The following is a 27,915-nucleotide window of genomic DNA, read 5'->3' on the forward strand; positions in this document are numbered from 1 at the left end:
TAAAAGAAAAAATTGACTTGAGAAAGAAAGTTAGACACAAGAAGACAATTTAGAGGCAGACAAAGCATTGTACCTTACATGACATATCAATGGCAGTTTTCTGTCATGGGATCTAATTAATACTGCATATGAATTGTCACTAGGATCACCCACATCGCAGTTCTGACGAATCTTATTTCTCATGACCACTCAAATTAAGTAACATGATTACTCACACAGTGGAAAAAATTGACTTCTGAGAATGTGTGTTTCCAGTTCAATCGCATAGCAAAACACTTTTTTAGCACTTTAGGCAGATGATGTATTCCTAATCATGCATTCAGCTCAGTAGTACCTGTGCCTTGCAAATATTACGTGCCTTCCTTCCTTGCTAAAAAAAGCCACTCAGAAACTTCTCCACATAACCATTATTTTAATGTTAATAAAACGTCACTTATGTAGTTAAAATCTTATTGTCTTGAGTCTCTCTCTTTTTAATGCAGTGCATAAAATGCATTGCATAAAATGGGAGCAACATAATTACTGTCATTGAGCTACAATGTAGCGTGAGTTCCTTCCCAGTTCCCTCCCCAATATTTTTGAGGCAAAGAGTTGGATATTAGGGCTTGGTACAGTGGGGTCTATGTGTGCCATGTAACTCCTTCATGCTTCCTTTAAGAGCCATACTCTAAATGTATGTCAGCTAACACAACAGGACTAGCTTAGGAGCACTATAATTAGCTGCTGGTACAGATCAATAGGAGATTATTATCCATAATTCCCGAGATGAGAGAAAGCATGTAGTCAGGCCATGCTGAAAGATACAGTTTACACAATAAATTAGTCAAGAGCCTCTGCTGAAGGCAAATCCTGTAGCAGAAAACTGACTTCTTGTTAGTTTTACATGACTGTGCTTTTGCTACTGAAGGATACACCAAGGCTAGCATTTTTAATAAAGTGGTGGATAACAAAAAAATCTATCTAAACACAGATATCTTTTGAGTCATTACTTTTTCTACAGATACTAGCATTAGATTGTACAATTCAGTTTTATGTATTGGGGATAAGTAACACGCAGGCTGTGAGTCAATGCCCCGGAGAGCATCAGTGAGACCATCAAAAGGAATCCCCTTTCTTCTGAAAAACTGCAATGAGATGGCTGACATTAACCCACTAGTTCACATCAGAAGCGTGCTCTTAGAATGAATGGCCTGCTCAAAGTCACCTACCTGGTGCAGAGTGGCACAGTCTTAGAGTGCACAAACTGGATGCCTTTCAGAAGAAGTCAACCATGAAGTGGCACTTCAGGAGTCCACTAAATGCTTCCAGCCACTAACAGGCACTCTGCCCAAACAAAACCCTCCCAAAATACATTCTGTAGGGGTATAGGATCCCCTGCATCAGCTATTTTCCTCTACAGAGCCATTTCTATTGGACCGCATTGCATGCTAAGGCAGACATAACCTTCATTAGTGCTTTCAAGCTTTAAGTAAGGGAAGGATCAGGTTTTACGCAAATGATTAAAAAAATCATTCAAGATTAAAAGGACATTGGAAAAGAAAGCAATGTCCCTTTTTTGGAAAAAAAAAAATCTTATTTATAGCAGTTAACTGATAACTACTAGAATACAATCAGTAATATTTCAAGGACAAAATTATGATCTTCAAAATTTTTACACAGTTAAGTTCACCCTCTCCAATGTCTTCAGGCTCTGCAAACTTCTAATGAAATCAACTGAGCTGTGTATGTGAGTACATACTTAAATGTTTAGTCAGGAAAGCTTAATCTTACAGAAATTAAACACAGGCTAAGTTCCTGAACTAGGACCTGAACAGGAAGACTTTTCTGATAAAGCTATAAACTGAATGTCAGAGTGATTAAGCATGTCTTTAAACATATGAGAAACCTAGCTCATTGCTCATGATAGAAAATTTTTGTTAAACTTAGTGGACTATTTTGTGCAAAACTAATTTGGGGAAAAAAAATTTAAAAATAGACATTGATGATTACTGAAGGTGAACCCTTCATGCAAAATTTAAATTTTCAATTGACTTCCAAAGTTGCATTATCTAAATAAGGACTGTACAACACAGTCTTTGTTGGCTGTGGTTTTGGTAGTAAATAAATGCACTAAAGACTCTTCTTTGGATCTATCATCCTACCCTCTAGAAAAAGTTTGTTACCCCAAACTACATACTAGGAACACACCCCTGGCCCATGCTACCTGTTAAAGTGCTCAGGGAAGTTGTTTGGGAGAATGGTAGTTAACAGAGGCCAGTGCATTGGCCAGGACTGTTCTCACAGTTTAACAATACAGCTGGTTAAATTTGTGTATCTTGGGATGTTAAATTTACTAGTATAAGCATAGCCACTGAATAATCACTAACTGACCAAGACCTACTGATTGGTAGGTCCCAGAATAGCAGTGCTCCAGACACTTTCCAATAACAAAACAGACTTTGAGATGTTGCCATACATGGCAATTCCTCTACGGCACTTTTTTTTTTTTACAGTAAATTTATTTGCAGAAATGCAGATTAGTGAAGGCTTTGATCTTCAGTGGAAAGTGGTTGACCCTGAAAAATGGTTGGAATTATAATCCTGAGCAGTTAGTTCCCAGAGCTTACATTCTGCAATATCCCCCACAGAAATGTCAGAATATGTACATAAGGTTGAATGGTCTCAAACATACAACGCAATTCCCATGTCTTTGAGCAAACACTAACCTTCTGTTCCATAAGTAATGTGTTTGTAGGGATTGCTGCAAATGCCTTGTAGCTTGTCTTGATCTTGTACTGCTAAAAGGGTAAACCAGAAAGCAGGAAGAGAAGTAAAACAGGGTAGAAGAGGGAGAGGAAAAGAGAGGGAAGAGAGGGGAAAGGTACGACAGAATGAAAGACAATTCCAATTGTCTTGCAGACACGTTGCAAAAATACAATGCTTATGTATCACCTAAGAAAGCTATTTCTTAAAGAAAATCTAGTGTTTTTGTTAAGATTTTAAAGGACTGTAATGTACATCTTTTGGTTTTAGGAATGAAATAGGATGAAGTGAATTCCCTGTATCAGCTTATAACTTCCAAAGTGGCTTTGACCACTTTCTACTGACTGTTATTCTTAAATGAATATCAGGAGAGGCTGTGAGTTTTTTCCAAGTTTGCTTGTAATTTGTTATGACAATGCACAGCTACTGTTGCCAGTATATACACCTCAACAACTGCTGCTGTGTGGTGTGATCCTGGACCACTAAGTAGAGGGATTTCTGTGATTGACTTTAACGAGACTGATTAGGATCCTTAAATGCTGAATTACTTGCATGAGTGGCTAGATCATTTAAGTCATATTACAGCTTTTCATCTCCTGAATAAGTAACTCTACCACCCAAACAAATATTTCAAAACAAGTATAGGAACTTTCACACTCTAACCAAGCATACAGAACTGACAACCTAAACCATACAAAATGCATAGGTTTGGGTACAAAAATTCTAAGATCGGCCTTAAAATTTTTTTTTAAACAATTTATATTTTAGACTATATTAGCTCACCCAGTTATTTTTAACTCTTTAGAAACTATACTTTCTACATTTTCTTTGCAATTATGGAGGTTGAATTCAGTAATTTTTAAATGATTGATGAGATTCTTTTATAGTTACACGAGTTCAAGAGCTAGGATTCTTAATCACATGACTGCTAGATTTTTTGTTTTTAACAATTAAATAGGGATTCGCTACATAGTTCCCTTTTCAGCAACATTCTAATAAAAAAACATAAATTTACACAAGAATAGTTTTAAGTTATTGATTGATTATTTCTGCAATAGTCACACAGAAATAAAGTTACTCGTTAATCAGTACAGGTTTTTTAATGTACTGCTGTCTGCAACAGTTAATACTGGTGATTATGAGATAACAGGCTGAGCAGCATGCTGTACTTTGGGTTGTTCTTTTGTCATTTTTTTCTTTCCTTTGTATCTAATAAAAGTCTTGATGACAGCAGAGGGGCCAAAATTTTAATTTAGATAAGCGAAACTTATATCATCTTTGCACCTCTCTTGAAATATTGTAGGACATCACCTTTTAATTCTTTCTATACATAATATTATGTTTGCTTTTGACTTTACTCATATTTCTTAGTCAGAAATTGGAGGCTGACAGACATTCAAGAAGTCAATAATCACAATAATAATATTGAATGAACAGTCTGACAAAGTAGATGAGTGTAAATACTGGAAATGCATTTTTTTTTCTTTTTTTGGGGGGCGAGGTAGTAATTTATCTGACATTTAGTGATTCTAACTTGGATGTCTACCATTTAGGTGCTTCGGTCAAAACTAATGCCTTTTATAGTCATAGGCATTTCTACAGGATAATTCATCTCATCCCAAAATAGGCACCTAGAAAGGTAAAATAAAATCATCCTGTAAATACACCATATTCTTTTCCTTAGCTATAATAGAATTGCCCAAGTTGTGCTTGGATATCTAACTTTCAAATGTCAAAAGTCATGTGAGTTGAATCCTGCCCTTTGAACATTTAGATAGTAACACTTCGCTATAAATGTGTGTAGGTTCACACATATATTTATGTATATACAAAATCTGTATGCAGATAAGACAGAAAATACTGTGCACTGAAGTAAGATGGAAGACCAAAATTCCAAATATTAAAATTGGCATATGCACAAAAGGTATCTTTGCTTATAATTGATATTCAATAAAGAAAATTATATAATTGAACATGTAAACAAAATGTAATGTCTTCACTAGCCCATGGGCTTTTACACATGATGAGATGGGCATCTTATATGATGAGAATGCTGTGACCACTTTGAAGTTAGTTGTAACGTTATATGAACTAAATGAAGACATATCAGACTGTTAAAATGTAAAAGTTTCTATACTGCTTTAATGTGCTTTATCACTTCCAGATACTGTAGAACCTGTGAGCAATATGCTATTGTCACAGTGTCTGAGATGAGTGGAAAGTCTTTAATTCAGTTTCTCATCTATATGAATATGTTTCTTGACACATTAGTTCACATTACTTAAAATTATTCTTCAATGCCTAAATACATTTAATAATCCAGTTCATAGGAATCTAGCAGTATTTTTAAACAGCCATGGACAGTTAGGTCTGCTGGCCTGCACCATGGTCCACTCAGAAGCAAACCAACTCCAATATCAAAGCTCGGGCAAATATCAGCCTGGGGAGTTTTGGGGAAAATGTCCTACTTTTCTTGCTGAATCACGTAGGGCACCCACAGGGCATTGCTAGACACACACCTATACAGGCTTAAAATCAGCGACGAACCATGAGAGTGCAGAGCTCCTCATGAGTAATCTTTCCTGCTTTGTGGTAGGTTTTGCAGCTCTGCTGAGCTCCGTGTTGCTACAGTTTTAGTTTGTTCCCCAGCTGTTTTGGGTAGATCTACATGCATTCCTGTGCTACATTCAAGCAGGAAAAATCAAAGCATATGTAGGAATGATAGCCCATGAAACCACTGCAAAGGGTTTTCAAACAAAAGCCAGAAGTTTTTATTCTAATCTGTTCCTGCAGAATTAGCAATTTTTATGTGTCTCCACTCCATCCTACTGTTCATTTTGCTATATTAGGTCAATGAGGACACTATTAAAGTGTCTGCCAAGTCCAGGGAGAGGGTTTGTATTTCCTGTCGTCACCCACAGTTCACACTTCACACTGATCTGTGGATTTATGTTTATACTCACTTTGCAAAACAGTAATATTTTTAAATCATTCACGAACATAAACATATAAAGCATGAGAAAGCACATGTGTTTATATATACGAATGCAAACAGTTAAATAAGTTCACAGGTTATTCTTTGATTTGCATGAATTGGTGCATGCATAGGCATAGGCATAAAAAAGCTCTCCATTAACGAATCCTTTTTGCATAATTGCTTTGATATCATGCTAATGAAACAGTTTGATGTGAATACTGAAAAGTACATCTAATGTAAAAATTCTGGTTTAATAAGTGTTGGTTTAATACATGTCTTAACATTGCTTCAATCACTGTTGAAGCAACATTAAGGTTGCAAAATTACATGTTAAAGTCAAGCACTTCTAGATGCTGTGCTTTTCCCTTGATAATCACTTAGTACATTCATGCATGCAAAAAATGTGTCATGCATCAACAGTCATCAGATAGAGCAACCTGCTTTTTGCCTAGTTCTAAAGTTGAGCTGATTGTACTAAAGATACCTAAATAGGATGTTAATGTTGTCTCTCCTCAATCTTTTCCTTTTTTGTCTGGAAATATACTGAGATTTGAGGCTGGAGTGTTATCAGAGAGCCTGGAACCATTAACACATCAGCAAAGTTCATTGAGCTATGCTGTAAATTAGGTATGGAAATAAATGAGAGCAGGAGGAAAGGGAGGTGTTGAATGCACACTATTACTAACTGTAAATGAAGTCTCAGCCTCACATTTTAAAGCCACAAGAGACCTTTCCTGCACTGAACACCCAGCTGCATTTGATTTAGAGATTTCAGACCTTCTGCATCCCCAGTAGAGCCAGCTTTGTCTGCGTGATTAAAAATTGCCCCAGACTAATGGTCCAAGTCTGTTAAACTGGCCAACATTCTCCCAGTCTCAATGGGGTGATGGGGCAGTTTCAAAAGTGCTACCATATTGCATGGTAAAGTAGAATGAGCAGGAAAAGGGACAGCAGGGAGGACAGAAAGGGTATAATAACCTCTGCAAATATAAATCCAGGGAACAACTCTGTATCACAAGCAGGGAATTTTCTTACTGCCTGTGACTTTCACAGTGCTCATTGCACTGACTAGCAGAAACTGCAACTGCTTTGCAATCTGCAGGCTCAGTCATGCCTTCCAGTTTTGTCTCGGGGGCTTTTTTCTTTGAATTTCTACAATTTCATTTCTCATTTTGTTTCATTAAGTAATACTGACAGGGTGTAGCGACACTGTACAGCTGTGCTTGGCACAATGGTTCCTCTTGGGTCATTTGGGTTTTTAAAAGAACCATTCATGACAATTGCTACTTTGTGCTGATTTAAACCTCTCATTTTCAATTAACATTTTCTAAGCAGTTCAAGTCACCCCTGCCATGGCCAAGCTGTTAGGAACACATCTGACACAACTTGATCTGGCAGACCAGGCTGTAATTTTGTGCTGTGAACAAATAAATCAATAAACTATGATAGCCTTTCTGCGATGGGCAGAGCTCAAATGTCAGCAAGAGGAGGCACAAAGGAAGCATGGAGTGAAAAGATAAGATAAAAAAGGCTGGAAAGCCTTCTGCAGCTCTGATGTCCTCTGCCACCAGCTCTTTCTCTTTGCATAGCAGTTCCTTTTGTTTTCACCTACCTGCTGCATTTTCAATCAGCTTTGCTTTCCTTTCCTTCCCTTCCCCTTCCCATTCTTGAGATTTATCTTTAGGTTTAAAGTGTGACTGGTTCCCAAGCCCTCCTGCAGCAATTGCCATCATTGCTTATTCTCACTCTGCTGGGACTCTCCCGTCTTTGGGCGGATGACAAACAGCAGGAGCGTTGCTGATCTGTCGAGTGTGAGACTTTCATATTTGCAGGAGCCCATGTTGTAGGAAGCTTGGCTGTTTTTCCCTCTCCCTCATTCTCTAGCACAACAAAAGGGAAGAAGGATGAGACTGTCCTTGTCTTCCCTCTCTGGCTCTTGGCCCCATAGTCCTTGCTCAGGCTGAGCTCAGCCGTGCCCCTGGGCTGGTCCCAGAGAGGTGTAGAACAGCTGGGGTGAGTACAGCCTTCTGGGGAGCAGGGAGGACAGGTGGCATGGGGTGCTTAGGAAATGGTTGTCGCTGAAACAAGCAGTTAACATCAATCAGATCATGCTTCTAGCTCAGCCCTGCACCTAAGATCACCATACTTCTATTGGTTTCAGTGGGAATACATGTGGATTTACATTAGCATGGGGTGTATAGAACATGTTTTATGGTTTATTTTTGACACACCGGTGTTTTAAGTGAGCTTCAAAAGTAAGTGCACCAAATGTATATCAGAGCCACTGGACACAAATCCATCTTCAGTAGTATCTCCTCCCACTCATGAATAAAGTATTTTATTTTTATGCTAAAGGATTCCCTACAGCATCTTCCCCTAATACAGAACACATTGCTAGCAATTTGATATGGTAAGATTTAGTCTTTGTTATCTTCCCTGTCAATAGAAAAACAGTTCCTTTTTAAACATTTTTTCCACAGCTCATGTATTTTACTAGCATTGTGCAACACAGATGTGATTTTTCTTACTGGGACAAAGAACTATTAGAAAATAAGCATGCACCAAGAGTACCTTGGGTTTGATGTTTTCATGGTCAGGAGGCAGGGAAAAAGATTGTGGTGAAGTCAGCTCTCTGGGTCTTGATGGCAGTGTGCCTGGCGACTTGTCTGAGACAGGAGATCTGCACTTTAGCACCAGTGAGGTGGCAGATTCCTCAGGTCTTGGAGAGGAGGAGTTAAACCTATAATTTGTGTGCACCAATGAAGAACTAAGCTGCAGTGGATGGAAATTAATATTACCAGTTTGTGGAACTGGTGGAGTAGAATAAGGACGTGAGAGAGACCACTGCTTTGAGACACTTGAAGAGGTAGGAGAGGAGGTACTCATCTCCTGAACAGACATTTGGGATGAATCTGATTTAGATCTAGAAGCTGAATGCAAAAGACTTGGGGAAGGAGGTGAGTGTTTTTCTAGGGTGGGGGAGAATACACCACTAAGACTGGTAGAAGAAAGCAAAGGATATGACTGGCAGGTAAAGATGGGTGAGTAAGTGTGTACTCTCTGAGACTTCTGAGGTGCCCGGGACCTGGAGACAGCATATCGCAGGCCTTCTGGAGAAGGAGAGGTAGGGTGTGCAAGGGAAGAGGGTCCTGGGGCACAAGGAGGAGGCAGTGTAGACTGCAAACCTGGAGAGGCAACTGATTTTCTATGGGAGGAGACAGGGGATGACAGAGGACTTCGGAAGTCTGGAGAAAGCATTTGGACTGGAAGGTGCTTTTTAGGAGAAAGGGACCTCGCCCTAGGGGCAGGATGAGGCTTGGAGGGTAAAGGCAGATGCCGAGCCCATCCTGAAAGCCAATATTCCTCTCTGCTGGGAGAATCTGGCCTTATCGGAGGGCTTGAAACAGATTTCTTGGGGGTTGGGGGAGTTGTTTTGGACTTTTGATCTATTGCGAGTGTTGAGGAACCAAGGGAGCTAGGAGAAAATGTGGGACAAGAAGCAGGGGAAAGCGGTCTCCGCTGAGAAGAGCCTGATCTCAAAATAGCAGTTAAGAGGGTCAGTCTGGTTGGCAGAGGGGATCTGACTCCTGACTTCGCTAAATTTCCTCTAGATGACATTTGTGTGCAAGGCTCATTTATACTACATATGGTTGAAGAGGAGCCATAAAGAGAGGGTGGAGACAAAGGTTTAGGGCTAGGAGATAATGAATGTCTTATTATATGTACAGGGATAGGAGATAAAGCATTCAATATTTTGGAAGAACTGGGGGATAAAGGCTGAGCTGAAGATCCTTGAATTTCAGCTGAACGTGGAGGATCGGGGGAAAGACTTGAGCTCTTTGCTGGAACGGAGGATGTGGTAAAGTCTCCCATTTTGCAAACACAGCCAGCGGTATAGAGACTTGGTGTTTGTAGGTTATCATAGAGGCGAGGAGTGGAGTAACAACTATTTGATGCAGAAGAAGATATTTTAGACATGGAGGAGGGTGAACTATGGGAAGTAGACTGAAAGTAGAGAGATGGATCTTGCTTAGAAAACCCAGTTGCTGACTGCCAGTTGTTACAGGAGTCTTCCAGCGAAGAGGCTTGATTCAGGTTAACCATGGCACCACACACTACTTTCTGATTAGTTGGAGAAATTAAGTGGACAGCAGGTGGTTTAGAGGAAAGATGATCAGAGGTGGAAAGAGTAGAAATTAACTGGAGAAAAAAGAAAAACAGAAATGTTAATATAGGTGGAACCTGTGGAACTGATAAGCACCCCACATACCAATCCTGTAGTGATGCATATAGTGTTTCCATTAGTACTGCTCTGTGGGTTAAAAGCACAGGGCTGTCTTAAACTCGGGAACACAGCCTGATGGATACGGCTCTCAAGGGAGGTGACTGAGTGCAGACAAGTTATGTGTTACTTTATTTTTATGAGACCTCAGTTTTGTTGACATAAACAAGGTTCAAGGCTACTGTATTTTTCATTTGATGTAAAACCCAAGACAGTTGTGCCATCAGTGTCCAGAATCATGTGATGTCATTCACACTGCGTAAACACAACATAAAGTGAGAAAATTGCAATATTGTCCAATCTCACTTTACCAGTTCAGTGGAAAGTAGCCTTTCTGTAAATGAGATTCAGGTCAAGTACTCATTTTCACATTCAGTAAACACCACCTTCTGCAGCACTGTGATATCAGAACAAGAAATTTGCTCAGAACTACTTAAATCAGACATCCAGTTTGTTTTTCACTTTTCTTGTCGTTCACAGAGCAGTGCATTTGACAGTTTGCAGGCATATAAGAGTCCTTATCCCATTCTCCACAGTCATACAATACACTAATAAAACAGTAATGAGCTCTTTCATGAGTGCCTTTTTTCTTAGGTCTGTTCTAATTAGGATTTGTCAAAACTAATTAGAGCATACAAGTATATTATCAACCTTTTATACAGTTTTATGCTTCTAAAGAAAGAATTTCTCTCAAAATCTTCCAAGTTATTATAATGCTGAAATTAAAAACTGGGGTATACACAGTATGAATAAAACATATCAGTATGAAATAGTGAGCTAAGTCAACTGTAAAACCAAAAGGTGACAAATTATCACCTAACTTTTGACTGAGCAATTTGAAAGCAGGGAAATTGACTCTAATTCCTACAAACTTCATATAAATATAAGAACACCTATTTATCTATTGTCTGATACCCTGAAAAGCTTAAGCAATTCTATAAAAGACAATTATAACATCTCATTTCTACATACATGACTTGTGCATGGCTTTGGCTCAGCTTATGAATCCTATTTTTTAATACAAATATCTTCCCCATAAGAGAGAGGAATTATTATTATTATATCACATAGTATTGATACATCACAAAACAAAAATAAGTACAAAACATAATTTTCTAGTGAGAGCACATTCTGGAAGAACCTGTGAAAGCAGAGCAAGACTTACAGGCTTTAAAAGGCTAAACTACACCTAAAATGATAAATATGGGCTAAATAAGCACAACAGAACCCTATTAGCCCATGCAACTTAAAATAAGCTCTTCCTGCTAAATGATACCAAACAAATAGCAAGCTTTGTAAACTGAAGATATTTTCTGTATAAAATACCTTCAGAAAAGCCTTAATTGATAAAAATAAACACCAACCATCAGAATGCCTTTACAACCACACTAACCTCACCTTATTTTGTACGTGTGTTTCCGAAATGGAAAGCCAATGGATGTATACAGTACAAATATTAGAATATAAAAATGAATGTCCATGATACCATTATACCATATATTCTATTGGATTAAGAAATTATGACTCTCATTGAAAAAGCTACTAATTAAGAATAAGAAAAAATACTGGAAATTGAGAATAATTTACCAATATTTAAGCATCATGAAAAATTGTTATTAAACATGTCACGAAACAGAAAATTATTTAACAAGTTAAAAAGCAGCATGGTAATATATCTGATAATTTGGAGCAGCCTGATAAATTTTACAGTGAGTTGATCAACTACCAAAAAAACCCCTGAAATCTCTATTGAAATCTCTATATTTCAAAATAGAATAGATCAATTTCCCTTACAAAGACAACAGATTAAAAGAAAATGAGGAACAAATATGAAACTCCATAATGAAAAGGCAGGATGTGCAATGACTTCTAATTAGTTAAAACTTAATAAGAAAGATTTATAAGCAGCTAGGAAAATGTTCATAGTAACAGATGATAAATATGCTCCTGCAAGTATGATAAAGACATTGTGCTGTAGTATTCTTCCAGTTTGAACACCACTGAACATTTATATGTTTAGCTAATTGATCCATTATTCAAGTCTTCTGAAAAGATTTTGCTATTGTATTACCTACCGGGTTAACTAAATCTATAGATTATTACCCTCTTATTTACAGGATCAGAAAATCATATCAAAGTTGGTTGGAAGTGACTCCTCGAGGTCATCTAGTCCAGCCTCCTACTCAAAGCAGGGCTTTCACCAACACCAGCAGGTCAGGTCAGCTGTGGCCATGTCTCACCAAGTCTCTAAAGCCCCTAATGGAGGCGGCTCCAGCACCCCCAGGAAGCCTGTGTCAGTGCTGCACCACCTCCCAGTGAGGAAGCTTCTCCAGAAGTTCAGCTGGGACCTCCCATCCTTCAATTTGTGGCCACTGCTCTCTCACCTGCCACTGCAGGGAAGAGTTTGGCTCTGTCATCTCTGTAACTGCCCTTCAAGTAGTTGTGGGCTGTTCCTAGATAACTCCTTGGCTGCCTCTTGGTGGGAGTCAACAAAGCTACCTCCCTCAGCCACAGCTCACATGTGCCCAGGCCACCTTTATAGCTTTGTACTGGACCCCCATTCCCTTCTTCACATCTCTCTTGAATTTGGGGGTGAGGAGCCACCAAACTGAGCATGGTTTTACGGGTGCAGCCTCACCAGTGCCAGCAGATGAGATATAACAACTTCCATCCATCAATGGGATTGTTTTGCCTTTTTTATCTATTCAGTTTCTCTACTGGTTTAAAACACTTGTGTAGTTCTACTGGATTAGTGCAGAGGAAGTGAGTGACAGAAATGGGTTTGTGTTCCTATGGTCTGTGATTCAACTACAAGCCTTTTTCTTTTCTCAGGAGCATCTTAGGTATACATTTCCCAAAAGTATATAAAGAAAGTCGAAATAGGTGGCAAGGTTACCTTGGCATGAAGGGATCAAGGAACTTGAAAAAGATATTGTTGCCTCATAGATGATGATCCCAGAAATATCAAAGAGGTCATAATCTTAGTATTGAGTCTTGCCCAGGAGACATTCAGCACATTTGAAATGGCAGAGATGAGCTGGACACAAGGCAAATGGTCTTTCTGGTAAGATCATTGTTTTGGAAGGGCACAAAAAATGTGGTTACTTGTACCAGCAAGACCCTGAGAGATGTGCTGGTCAAACAGGAAAGGGGAAGGAGTGTGACAAATGGAGAGTCCAAAAGGCAGAAATCATATCTGAGAGAGGTTGTGGCTTGATGTAGACCTGGTCTTGGAGTGAGTTAACCATGCTTTGATCTCAGTAGAATTTGATTCTAGATAGGAAAAAAATAAAGTAAATTCCCTACCACAGCCTGCAACCTGAAAGCCAGAAGGACAGAAAGAAGCACTGAAGACTGTGGAAAACTTGGGAAAATCTCTGGAAACAGCACAGTAAATCATCCTGCGAGCTGAGACCCAGTTAATATAGATGCCATTCAGAACAGTCCAATTTCTCCTAACAAGGAAGGTGCATTCTTCCTGGCAATGGCAGGAGTTTGTAGGGACTCTTGACTGAGTTGTCTGCAAAAGCCAAACCAGATGACATGCACTGGACAGAGGAATGCCAAGTGACTTTGACTAGCTAAATAAGCCTTCTGGCTATTGATGCCCCATAATGAGTCAAGAAGTTTCTCCAAGCTGAACTGATGTCCTGGCATTCAGGGGAGAAGACACATCCCCCCTCACCCCAAAGAGCGCACTCTCGAGGGCCGGAGTCAGTCTGCCTCTCTCTCACGTAACTAGACTCTCTTTAACATTAAAAAAAAAAAAAAAGGCACAATATATAAGCAGTAAACTAGCACCAAAAAGTTCCAAGTATGACCAGAAGACCAGAATAACTGATTTTTTTTTTTAACTGGTTATTTTTTCAGACTTTGAATATGGCATAGCATTTTCCAACATCAGTCAGGACCTTTACACCTCAAGGAACAATAGAAGCTTCCATTTTTTCGATGCTTTTCTTTTTTTTTTTTTCTTTCATTTTAAAAAAGTCAGAAACAAATGAAGCTGTAGGAGCCCTATGGTTCAGTTGGAGTGATCCTCTGTACAACACAATAGTTCCCAATGCTGGTTCTTGTTTTTCTCATCTCTGACAGGAAACCCATATTCTAATTATGCTTTTAAATGAACATAATGTTTTATGTAATTACTCTGAAGTGGGACATGATACTGCCATTATAATCCTAGAATTGACAAGGTAGCCCCTATATGGAATCCTTTGTACATAAGAAATCTACCAAAAGATAAATAATACATCTATTTAATCATTTTGTATTTTTCCTTTATTTCTGAACTGATAATACTTCATTAGATAGTAAGCCAGAAGGAGTGATGCCCAAGGAAACATTGAAGAAGAATCAGAACATCAGTGGAAAGCAACTTCGTGAAAAACATCTTCTTATGAAGAGATAAGAGACAGCTAGAGATATTTAGAAAATTAAGACTAAGGAAGTACAGTCTTGAAAAACTGCAACTTAAGAATAATGATGAGATATGCATTACCCATACTACGTACTGTCTCTCTTCACATTCAGATGAACAGCTAGTAAAGTTAAGCTTTAATTCCTTGTTCTTTGCAATCTGTATTTTCTGTTACTTTACCAGGCAAATCTCTGTTTACTTGTCAAGTCATCAAAAGCTTAGGAAGGCTACAGCATATGAATTTTTCTGTATAGTCTTGCAAAAAATCCACATAATTTGTAGCTTTTAAATAAACCACCCAAGTAAGCCTGGCAGAATCTGCATACTGAACATTGCCGAAGTAAATTTGTATTTCCCTAGGACAATTATTCTTTTACAAGCTGCTTCCCCTACATAGATTTATCTATGCTTTTACACCTTCCTCAGGTAAAATTCTCACTGACTTCACTGGGAGTTTTTTGAAAGAAATTAATATTTCATAATGCTGTAAATCCCAAACCAGACTGGATTCCTTATTCACAATTTCCTCAATCAAAAATTGACACTGAATTTGATGAAAAATTGAGTAGCACAAGTATTTCAACACAAGATAGGAAGTTCTATTCATTTTCAGAGACAAAGTAGCCATGCTCAACATTTTTTACAATATGATCAATGAAGAATGGCATTTTCAACCCATGGAAATCCTGTTGAGGTCAAAGGAAATGTCTGAATTTATTCCATGTGAGAAGGATGTTGCTATTTTACTAAAGGCTGAGCTTTCCACTGCATATACAGTCTTGAAAACTATCAGTGCTTTCCAAGATGAGAGATATTAACTTTTCATGCAGTAAATTGGATTGATGTGTTTTGAAAATGAAACATTTCAAAGACCCTTTTTTGAATTCTCCCGTTGGCAATTTAAAATTTCAATAAATCAATAAATGTGCCCTATAAAGATGAACATAAAATGCACTTTTCAACTTCATTAGTTCATTACACTTGTGCAAAGTCAGTGCTAACTAACAATCAGAATAATGGGATTTTTACAGCTTCTTTCTCCAGCATAAAAGGCCGCAGCGGGTGCTGAGAAAAAAATAGGCCTGAGAAGTCTGATGCTAATAATTCAAATGATCTACTGGCTCCATTGATTTCAACGACCTTAGTGAATTTAGACTAGCTAAGAATCTAACACCTTCTGATTAACTTGCTGTCATGTTGACCTGCTCTTAAAGGAAGGAACAATAGATCTGTATTACCTGCTCGATTTATACACCAGAGCTATAGGGAGAGGCAGTAAGTCAGAAGGGCTGGGACAACTCCTTAGAGTCCAAATGTTACAGGAATGGCCAACAACAATGCTAATTAAAGAACAAATTGGCCAAGCTGCTTTATAAATTGACTCCGTGTCCATGTCCATATCCTGAAAGCTTTAGAAAGCAAAGGTTAGCTCTAGAGTTTAAAGAGCAGGTTACCTGATGTTTTTGCAGATCAGCAGTGCTGTGGGAAAGTGCAGCACCTGGAACGTGCCCATCACCAGGAGGTTTCCCTGCCCCGGTGCCAGGGGAAACGTGGGATGTGGCCAGCAGCTGAGCGCTGATGGGACCGTAGCCATTGGAAGGCAGATGAATGTTGTTTGAGGCAGCGGCTACTTCATCTTCATCACCAGAGTCCGTAATCAGGATAAACTCAGCCTTAAAAAGGTCATTCTCCTGCATTTCTCCTTTGCTTGAGTTACACCCCAGGGACTGGAAAGCTGTTCCGGTGCTGTCTGTACAGATGGCAGACACACGGTCTTGTCTGGCCCCGCTCTTTAAGGCCAGCTCATCAGAGACTACGTTAGACTGCAAAAGATACAAGGAAAAAGATCCCAATTAGCTGCATTTTATTTGTGTTCCCCCAAAATGCAAAGTAATTTTGGCTTGCAGCAGTGGTTGGCACTGTGCTACCACAAGTGCAGAGGGTGAATGAAGAATTTGGGCATGAGCATCCAGAAGAAACCAGCTCCCCGGGGAGCCCTCCGCTTCCAACCCCCAGCCGATGCTGCGGGGGCTGCCTTCCCAGCGACCTGCAGAGCAACAGGGGACCCTGATCACAACAATGGCCCAAGCCTGGAGCTGGCACGGGAACCGAAAAGGAGGGTGCAGTCAAGCCGAATGAGCTGTCAGACCAGACTACACCAGACACGATGGGAAGGCATCCCAACTGCAGGATCCACGGGAGCGGACAATGCTCCTCAGAGGAGCCTGACAGACAAATCTGGGACAAAACCTATACATATTAATGAAGAAACAAAGGCCTTTAAGCCAGGGGATTCTCTGAAAAGAGCAGACAAAGAATCTGAGGTCAGAGAGCTTTACTGTATGTTCAAGCTTCTCAGCACAGACCACAATTGTTCTTCGTATCTTCTGCAATTTCCACTTCCAGTATGTAACTTCTCAAGCATGCTTTGGATGAGAGCAGGAGTAGTGCAAGCTGGGCATATGACATGCACATCACCAAATCATTCAGTATTGAAACTACTATGGTAAACCATATTTCTCTTGAAGGAGAAATCAGGTAAAATAGAAATATTGTGTACTGCAAAATAAAGCCTGTAGATGGGGCTCATATTTGAATCCTGATTGAGGAATACAGTAATGACAAATTTCCACTGGCAGCTCCACGAGTCCCTGGAGCTCAGTTCTTTAAAAAAAAAATGGATCATAAAGGGGAATAACACCAGTATTACTTTGGAGGTGTTCTTTTCATTATCTGAAGTTGGTTGGTTTTTTTTAAATATTTTTCAGGTTCTAGACATTTTAGAAAAGGGAGTAATCAGTGCTATGAAGGCCTCAGTACTGCATCAACTGCCAGGAAATGTTTCCTCTGCCTACAGAGAAACACAGAGAGACAGAGGTCAGGAATACCTGATTCTGCATTACCCAAGGAACTACTTACAGCAAAACCAATACTGAGTGGCTGGATATGTAACTCATGAATCAAACATCCTGAGGATAATATTCCAGTGCATGTGTCTTCAAACATGTCCATTCTCTGCCCAGACCAACTGCTTTTTTAGTCAGATAGGCCACTGAAAATGCTGGAGCATGTTCAGGTCAGAGGACTGTGAAAAGTTTATTAGCACCAAGAAGTGCAGCCCCAGCAATGTCCCAGGGAAGGAGATGTTACACAAGAGCAGAATCACCATAAGCATTAATATTAATCTGAAGGTTCCAGTTTCCGCTCAAGCAGCATGGAATAAAATAAGAGGCTGTTAAGCATTGTGAGACAGGAAAGGAATAACAAACACTATGGGCTGGCTAAGGGCAGGAGAACCAGGAATGTTGTGCTGCTGGCTTCACCGTCACGGGAAATCGTCGGGACAAGCTTTCAAAAACAAAAAGCAAGCTTTTACTTTGATGCATTACTACACAGCTCTGAAAGGGATTGGCACCTTTGCTGGAAGCCACAGCACTGGCATTTGCTGAAACCAGGATCCAGTGACCAACTCTTGGTTGATTCTCATGTGATAACACTCCTCACACACCACCCTTGCTCCCATGAAGATTAGGAAGGAATGCCTCCTTGTCTGCCAAGAATATAGCCCTTGCATGACTGACAGAGGACAGTATTGAGATGGGCAAGGGTTTCCTTCCAACATAAACTCTGACAAAGGCAAAACAATCTGTTGAGCAGATATCAGCCTTCTCTTGCACAACGATTCTGCATCTCTGGTAGGCTTTGTAATTAAAATGAAGCACAAGCCAAGAAACAGTTCAAGGGAAAGAGCTTCAGTTCAGGATGCTCAGGACAAAATTTTCTGTATCTTTTGAAAGAGTGGAAAAATTAACACAAACAAAAATCTACCTTATTTATAATCTCTTGATTGCTCAGATCCTTTGGCTCATCTGGAATTGTCACAAGGAACTTAGAGACATCTACAACCTCAAAATGAGTTGGAAGTCTTCCAATGGATGGTACAAATGTGAAGGTCAGTGGTTTGGTTCCAGATTCTTGAGAAGTGACCTACAAAACACATAATTAGTTCAACTTTTTTGTCCAAATAAAAATTATTTTTGTCAGACTTGAAATAACATTAGTTACTTCATCTACATAACTTACAAGTCTATTATTAACTATACTGGTCATTGGGTTTTTTAACAGGTCATTGTATATTAAGGTCTTCTTTAACAGACAGAATACTGCCTTGGTTATACCCAACAATATCATATATATTCTAATGGCGTGGCACAGCAGACAGGAGAAAATTTGTTCAATAGTTTGTTATTCTTTCCATTTTCCATACCAGAAACAGAAAACCATATTCAATTCATTTCAAGGCTGCTTTGATCTTTGTTTAACTCCACGTTAGTAGAACAACAATGTAATTATACTGCTGTATCTGGACATAATAGAGCCCCTAGAGTATTTGCTTAACAACTTATAACAAATTGGAAGAACCTTTGCTCTGCAAAAAGAAAGCAAAACATGTTTACATTTTCTAATGCAAATGAAGTTAATTCTGAACAACATCTGGGATGAATTCTGATTCAAGGAAAGGATTTTCTCCCATTTTCTCTGGACTGTTCAGCCACATACACCAACTAATTCTGTGTCTGTCTTCTCATTTCTCCATCCCCAACTTGCATTCTCACTAGGACCGTGTATGTAGGGCCTGAATGCACTGAAGAGAAGAGATCTTAAGAGAAGGCAATTTGACCTAAATGTTCAGTTTTATGGCAGCGCTCTCCCATCACTTCCATCTCCTTCACAGGAGATACTGGACAGGAAAAAGAAGTCCACACCATGGTGAAACTCTCAGTTGCTTTGCCAGATACCAGGGAGAGGAACTCCAAAGACCTTGGCAAGGTGAGTACAGGGAACTACATCCCAAACCACTGAACCTGATATGCTGACTTTCCCATTACTTGTTGGTGTAGAAAATCCTTCTTTCTGATTCACAACTATGGAATGTATAGATTTTCCCTTGTTTTATCATCTTATTTTATGGAATAGATCCTCCTAGAAGCTGTGCTAAGGCACAGGGAGGACAGGGAGGTGATTTGAGACAGCCAGCACGCCTTCATCAAGGACAAGTCCTGCCTGACCAACCTAGTGGCCTTCTATGATGGAGTGACTACATCAGTGGACAAGGGAAGAGCTACGGATGTCATCTATCTAGACTTTTGCAAGGCCTTTGACACAGTCCCCCAAAATATCCTTCTCTCTAAATTGGAAAGATATGGATTTGATGGGTAGACTGTTCAGTGGATAAAGAATTGGCTGGATGGTCACATCCAGAGGGGAGTGGTCAATGGCTTGATGTCCAGATGGAGAACAGTGATGAGTGGTGTACCTCAGGGGTCCGTACTGGGGCCAGTGCTGTTCAATATCTTCATCAACGACACACAGTGGGATCAAGTGCACCCTCAGCAAGTTTGCAGATGACACCAAGCTGAGTGGTGCAGTTGACACGCCTGAGGGACGGGAGGCCATCCAGACAGGCCTGGACAAGATGGAGAAATGGGCCCATGTGAACCTCATGAGGTTCAACAAGGCCAACTGCAAGGTCCTGCACCTGGGTCAGGGCAATCCCCAGTATCAGTACAAACTGGGGAATGAAGGGATTGAGAGCAGCCCTGCTAAGAACAACTTGGGGGTACTGATAGATGAAAAGCTGGACATGAGCCAGCAATGTGCTCTCGCAGATCGGAAAGCCAACTGTATCCTGGGCTGCATAAAAAGAAGCGTGGCCAGCAGGTCGAGGGAGGTGATTCTGCCCCTCTACTCTGCTCTGGTGAGACCCCACCTGCAGTGCTGCATCCAGCTCTGGGGTCCTCAGTACAGGAAGGACATGGATCTGTTGGAGTGGGTCCAGAGGAGGGCCACAAAAATGATCAGAGGGATGGAGCACCTCTCCTATGAGGAAAGGCTGAAAGAGCTGGGGTTGTTCAACCTGGAGAAGAGAAGGCTGCGGGAAGACCTTATTGCAGCCTTTCAGGACTTAAAGGGGGCTTATAAGAAAGAAGGGGACAGACTTTTTAGCAGGGCCAATAGCGATAGGACAAGGAGCAATAGTTTTAAACTAAAAGAGGGTAGATTCAGACTAGATATAAGGAAGAAATTCTTTACAATGAGGGTGGTGAAACACTGGAACAGGTTGCCCAGAGAGGTGGTAGATGCCCCATCCTTGGAAATATTCAAGGCCACTCTGGATGGGGCTCTGAGCAACCTGATCTAGTTGTAGATGTCCCTGCCAATTGCAGGGGGGTTGGACTAGATGACGTTTAAAGGTCCCTTCCATCCCAAAGCATTCTATGATTCTATGATTTAAAGCTTATGGCAGTTAATTGTGTTTTCAATGAACTCTAATATGCAGAACCTTGAACTGTATTGAATCATAGAAAAAAACAGGACCATTGCTTTGACTCTTTTGGCTTACTTTTGTTTAAAGTGAAACAAATTGGAGAGCTATGGCTCTCATTATGCTTCTTTGTAATTTGCATCCATAAGTAAATAGCAATTATGGAAGAGAGTGGGATTATGGAATACATTCACATGACTCTGTCTTCTTGTGGCTGGAACATTAAAAACAATAAACACAGATTTCCAGTTTTTAAAAAATCTAAGCAAATATTAGTTACTTCCACTGACAGCTGTCTCCTGGAGAGCTTGAGCAAAACGGAGGCAGTTTATTTATAAAAACACTGTCAACTGCTGTTTTCTCTACAATTTAGGAGAACTCTGCTCTCTCAGACACACCCAGAATAAATTTCCATGGCCTGTCTCTAATTCTGAAAGAATAAGGTGTTTTGATGTTTGAAAGTGAAAAATCAGAATAAATGGCAGATATCTCGGTTCTGAAATCGGACCTTTACATTCACAAACTCACATGAGTAGGTTACGTTACACTGCAGGATTGCTACCCAGTTAGAGGCGTGCACTGCAAGGCTGCAGGGACAAGGTGGTCTCCTAATTTCCCCCCTCCACTTCACACAAGTGGCCAAGCACCAGAGCACACGATGGATGGCCTGAATCAGTAGCAAAAGGGTGGCTGCTAACTGCACCATGCCAGGACCTCTGGATGTTATTTTGTGTGAGGGGGAAACAACATAGTTCTGTCCTTCTCTCAGCAGCCATGGTACCTGAGTCTGAGCATTCCTCTTCATAAAGCAGCAACATAATTTTAAAATATTAATAGCTGGCACATTCAACACAGTCCGTGCTCCTGATACAAGTCAACAGAGTAGCATCAGTACTCAAGGACATACTCATTAGCCAGCAGCCACCAGTCCATAGAATGCAGCCAGGGATGCAGCCTCCATCCGAGCACCTGCTCTATCCAAAGGTGCTCTTCAAGAAGCAGGATTACCTGCACACAGGCAGGAGCACCTGTGTGCATTGGTGCATTGGCATTAGTGATTTCTGTACAGCTGACACTGTCCATTACAGTCTTACACAGCACCTGGGTCTCCACTGAAATCAGGTAGAGAGGGTCTTTGCTTTCCTGCAGGTCTGCGGCTCTGTTTTCACCTTCTCTCTCTAACTAAGAAATGCAGTTAGTGACTCTGGCTACCTCGGTTGTCTTTACTAACATTTTTCCCCTCTATCTCACCCTCTTGTCATGCTCTTTTTTGACACTTGACATCCGTTGTTTTGTATCATCAGCAAGTATTCTCGTGTCAGAGCACAAAATATTCTTATAAAAGAAAAAGGAAGAGAGAAAGAAAAAGTGAGCAAATAGCAAGCCCCCACACAAACAGTTTAACAGAAAATTCCAATCAAATGTGCTAGCATTGCTAAACTCCCAGTACTTTATCTGCATATTTATAACGAGGAAATACAAACAAAAAGCCAAGTTATGAGACTCCAGACCATTGCATAGTAATGGGGAGATCTTGTCAGCACCTACTTCTATACTGCGTCTTATCCTGCACTTCCAATTTTATTGTTTTGATGGAAAAATTAAAGAATACATGAAGAAAAACTTGTTATATTTGGCCTAAAATTTGTGGAAATAACCATCAAAATTGCTTGCAAGCTAAAACTAAGACTGGAAAACACATATAAAGATGTGCAAGCTAGAATATTTTCTCAGGTGGAAGATGCCATTAAAGCATGGTATTATTTATATTCTCCCAGTGTATTTTATTTTTCCCAGAGTTTAGAAAGTATAAACCAGCAAACAGAATTACAGCATTTCAGAAAGTTTTAAGTTGCCAGACACTGTGTGAGGCAGTGTGGAGGAATGCGCCCCACTTAGGTTCACTCATAGCGAGTGGGAAACAGGAACTTCTAGCAGGTAAAACTAACTGGTCATGCAATTTAGGCTGCATCACAGAAACCTAGACAATGAGCAAATATCACAAGAGTGGTCAGAAAACCCAAACGTTTCCACTGGGGAAAACAAAAGAGAAAAACCTTTTGTTTAAAAATCTCTTTTAAGTGGTTGTTTTCATTTTACAGACTTTGAAAAACAAGTAAAAATATTTTGACATTTTAAAATTTAAGTTTTAACTGGACAATGTGAAGCAGAAGGAACCATTACATACTTTTTTTTTTTTTTTAAGGTGAAGAAAAGATTTTTGCACCTTTTTCATATACTAGCTCATTTACTATATCTCTCTGGCTGATGTTTCTGTCCTTGAAGAACTGAAAGAAATGAACAGGGTGGACTTTCAGCATTTAATTACATCTATTAAAAGCCACACTGACATGTAGAGGTAAATAATAGCAAAATAACCTTAAAATTAAAATATAAATAAATATATCAGTGAAATTTTCTTGCAGATTATCCATCTTTTTCGAGACCCAGTAGTAACAGCAGAAGGAATTCAGTGCCATACATTCCCTGCTGCTGTAATTCATTTGAATCAACAGAGTTACGGTGGCAGAAAAATACCATATGCAATGTCTATTCAAGTTATTACTAATGAATTCTGGTTTATATAATATAATCAACTTTATGCACAATTAAATAATTGATTGTTTTTAATTGCATCCTTTCATGTTAATTAGTTCTTTGTAGAATATAAATTATAGAGTTTAATATAAATAACCTTTGAATATCCATTGGGGGCTATAGGCTGCTGCATAATACATTGTCAAATAGCTTCAAAAGGAGAAACTTATTCTAGATTACTTCCATAACTTCCTATGTCATCAATTTACAAACAGGTTTGTTGCATACTTAATACCATCAATTTAGAACTGCCCTGCGGATAGTAACTTAAATTATATTAATTATTGTTTTCATTACTGCAGCTTCTACAGTCCTTACTTTTTATTGTCTCGGTTACCTTATGAAGACAAATGAACACTTCTATTTAATCTCTCCCATGCTCTATATACATTCAGCATACTGCCTATTTTGTAATTTAAATTGAGGTCCCATTGTCAGTGATTGATTCCCAGGATTTCCTTCTGGAATACAGATTGCTAAAGTGAAATTTAATATGCTGGTTCACATTACCACTTCTTCCACTGATTTGCTAATGTAAGTCATTTTGCTAATAAAACGACACCCTGAGAAAACCTCACTCTTGAAATATCAAGTACTCGCTTTTGAGGCTGTTTATTTGTTTAAAGGACAGAAAAGGAAATAGATGACAAATAATAGCAAAATAACAAGCATGTGCATCATACCATAGAAACACATTGACTGACGCACTGTTTTGGTCAGAGCACAAATTCACAGGCCCACAATTCCTGCGTGATAAATATAGCTCTAACACACAGAGCACAGCTAAAGCCGCTCGCCCAGCAGGGAGAGGGGCCATCCAAAAACACGGCCCGGGTTGTGTAACCTCTACTCAAACTCCTTTTCTGTGTTCAGACTAAAGTCAAAACACAGAAGAGACATTGTCTCCTCCTTGAGACAGAGAACAAGGCTAGTCTACTACGCATGAAATGATCAGTTAATGAGATGTAGGAATCTTCAGCATATCTTCATATCCTGACTTATTATAGCTATCACAGTAACCTAATACAGATTAGCTGATTATTGTGAAATATGAGCTCTGTCTTATCTAAAACTCTTTACAAACAGCAGCAGATGATCATCTGAACACTGACTTTGTATCTATCATCTGTGAAACTTCAGGGGAAAAGCTAAATCCACTCCAAAAGTCCAGGATGAAATAACAGCCCAGCTGTAGTTTGTGCCAAAATTTCCACCGATAGCTGTGGTCTAGGAACTTCCCCAAGCGCTGTGATGTGCCCATTTTATCACCTTCAGCAAATCACTTTTGCTTCTTTCAATACAGCACCACATACTAAAATGCACATGCAGACAAATATCTTTTGAAAACTAATGTGTGTAAAGCACTAGAAAGAGCAAATGAATAATAGTATAAAATTGTAAGCTATTATTTAAAATGCAAGAGCTCATTCAGCTGAAGTGTTTCTTTTCAACAATAATTTTAATTAGCTCTTTAGCCCAGCAGACTTTATACAACTGTAATTGCTCTTTCATAGTGGCCTACACACATGCAGCTAAGCATGGTGAAAAGTAAGTAAAGATATCCTTTCATTTCCTCCTTTGCAAAGCAGGGTAAAATGCCTTGCCTGTTATGTTTAATTGATTTAATTAAATGCATTTTGACTAAATGGTCAGAAAATATTAGACCCTAAGGTGACCTGGGTCTCTAAATCATATTTTAGGATCGCTGACACCCTTAAAGCCCTTATTTGCTCCAGGTTCCTAAATCTCCTAGGCAGCAACACCCTCCAAGGTAAAAACACCTCTGTTGTAACATCTCAAGCTGCAAAGTCCATTACCCATGCACAAACCTCCAGCTAGGCAGTCCCACACCCAGACTGCCTCCAGCTACTGCCTCAGCAGGTAATCACCATTTCCTTCTGTCTGTCCTGCATTCATTTTACTGCATGGATCGATCAGAAATGACCCAGAAATATTGCTGCTGATCTTGCACAGGTTTTTTTTTGTAGTATGGCCAGGCCTGCCATCTGGTCTTGCACAGAAGGCAGTCAAGGACTGGCAAAAGTAGACTGAAAAAGTTTGAAGGCTCATTGCAAAAGAAAATTAAAAAATAAAACCCAAAACTGGTGCTGTCTAGCATGCACATGGACCACTTATCAAATACATTAGCGGCCAGAAGACTCCCTTAGAAATGGGAGACATCAGACCAAGTCCAGTGCCTGTAGATACATAAAAATATGTGCACTTAAACTCAGGTCCTTACAAGGTCATAGGACTTACGAGTTCTTACATAGAGTATCCATACCGGTGTATGCACATTCACACACACTGATACACCTAATATATGCTTATGCAATGTCATGATACTTCTGCCCAACAAAAAAGCTGCAGACCACTTAGTCACATTGGTATAACAGCAACAAGGCACAACAGATCCCAGTTTTCCAGTCCTTTTTTGAACAACTCCATCTCAATTATTCAGTGAGAAATTGAAAGTTAACCTGAATTTATTCTTTTTCCTGTAAAAGTTTCTTGCAATTTCGGCCCTGCAAGAGAGTCCCAGAATGCTGCTGTCATCCTCACAGCAGTCTTGGAGCACAGTCTCATTAGTGCATATGACATAATTCCCCTCATTTTCTTTTTCCAAAAGCTGCACCTTTCAGTAAGCAGGTGTAATTTTCAAATCAAGCACTGGGAATAGAAATAAATCCCTACTTACATCTGTCAGAACTGAGAGATCGGTCTTGTGGGGTGTTGTTAGCAAGGAACTTCAATTTTACAGGAGCATGGATCAGCAATTTGCCCTTTGGTTTCTCAAGATGTCTTAAGTGGTTGAGGGACAGAGGGATTTCAGCCAGACCAGCTCCCTCCCCACGGAGCTGAGGCTCAGATGCGGTGAGGTTTTGCCACCACACTGCTGAGCACTGCCAGTCCTGCCCTCACCACCACAGGAGGATCAAGCCCACGCGGTGCTGCCACCACAGATGAGCACCTCAGCAGTTCTTCTTTCAAAGATGCATTGCAAAGCAAGTTTGGTAACACACCAGTGATATTGTTGCAAGAAACACACTTTGGAAGCAGGTGGTGCCCAGCACCACATCTGTGTCTATACGTATCCCTGCATGTGGCTTCTAATGGATCATTATTTTTGTGCAGTGAACTAACTATGGAGTCACTCCAGAAAAAGGATATATATGTGCTAATAAAACATATGTCATGTTATCAGGAAACCATAGCTTGAAGGCTGCCGAAGAAAAGCAGGGGATTTTAACAGATGCATTCAAAAGTACAAGTACAAGATAATAGCAGAAGCCCTGAAAGTGCAAGTATAAGATGGGGGGCCTGGGGCTACAAGCACAAACCATTAATAATCAGTTATTATTCACTACAGGAATGCAACTTTGTGTGCTGGTATTAAGGACAACAGAGGAAGCAAAGAACCAGTATCCAGCATATGTAAAACATATCAAACACCATAGATTGGGATATAACATAGAATTTGCTGGCCAATGAAGAAAGAACAGGTAAGTGAACTGTTAACAAACACAGAAAAATAACTTCAAGTGGGCTAAAAACGCAGGGGAAGTAAGCCCCACTATCAACATCATACACATCCCTGCAAACAACTGGAGATGCTGGCAGCTTACATAACAATGTGTAGAAAAAAAAGAAGTGGTAGAAATAAGAAAGTTTGTCTAGGTCAGTTTTAACTCTATAATTATTGAGAATGACCTGTGATAATTGGATCATTTGGACTTTAAGTGTGAGTATCACTGTAGCTGGACTAGTAATCATCATGTAAGCCCCATGTACATATGAATTTGTGTGCATTTGTGTGAACAGCACAATGAGGAGGTGCTAAGATAAAACAGTAGATGGAAGAGAGGGTAAGTATGAGAGGTGGTGCATGGAAGTCTTTTCTAAACTGATAAACTCAGGAGATTAGTTGTCCAGTTAGATACACAAAAAATGATAAATTCAGAATACCAAGAGTCAGGCCAATCTGCCTAAGACCACCAGGACACACTGGCATCAGCAGTGAACAAATCGAACCCCATTCCAGACAGCTGTAGCTGCTGTACACGGACAAAGACTTTGGGATTATACATACAAACAAAGAAACAAGAGGCCCCTAACATAACTTTCTGAGCACTCACCTAGAAGCCAAAGGCATAGCAGCAGAACCTTCTGCTTCTGCACAAAGGGTTGCCCTTCCAACCGTGGCTCCAGCTGGGTAGCTATGAGTTAGGGCATGAGTGTATGAGAGACCTGTATGAGTAACTAAATGCACCGTGTGAATAGTTATCCGCTGTTAATAAGAACAGGCTCATTCTATTAATGATAATAGCTTCGCTAATAAAAAGTGTTCTGATAAATATTGGTTGTGATGAGTGCCTCCTCCAACTTGACCCCCTTGTCAGGGAAAAAGGAATTAACAACTTTATAACTCTGTGATTAGACTGTTAATACTTCAATTAGATTAAGTACAAATTTTTGCTTCTCTATGTGTGTTTCTCTAGCTTGCATAAGGTAGCTGGTCTTTCATCACACCCTTGAGGCTTGTTAGTGATTTGGATGAAGCAGATGAGATT

General features: G+C 39.7%; 1 protein-coding gene across 5 annotated transcripts in view; it reads right to left on the reverse strand.

The window, feature by feature from the left end:
* Positions 1-27,915, reverse strand: part of MLIP (muscular LMNA interacting protein) — a 119,034-nt gene that overhangs the window by 52,620 nt on the left and 38,499 nt on the right. For 3 of the 5 annotated variants that reach the window (XM_087775085.1, XM_087775084.1, XM_087775081.1), the window contains exons 2-5: positions 18,250-18,408; positions 15,876-16,244; positions 8,291-9,919; positions 2,706-2,777 (exon numbers count right to left, since the gene is read on the reverse strand). In XM_087775085.1, the coding sequence (XP_087631211.1) occupies positions 2,706-2,777; positions 8,291-9,919; positions 15,876-16,244; positions 18,250-18,408 (2,229 nt within the window). The remainder of the gene's footprint in view (positions 1-2,705; positions 2,778-8,290; positions 9,920-15,875; positions 16,245-18,249; positions 18,409-27,915) is intronic. The other 2 variants (XM_087775082.1, XM_087775086.1) reach the window with 2 other exon arrangements.

This window comes from Nipponia nippon, unplaced genomic scaffold, assembly GCF_047370975.1.
Source record: "Nipponia nippon isolate SJK-2023a ecotype South Korea unplaced genomic scaffold, ASM4737097v1 scaffold_4, whole genome shotgun sequence".
In the NCBI taxonomy this organism is placed as follows: Eukaryota; Metazoa; Chordata; class Aves; order Pelecaniformes; family Threskiornithidae; genus Nipponia; species Nipponia nippon.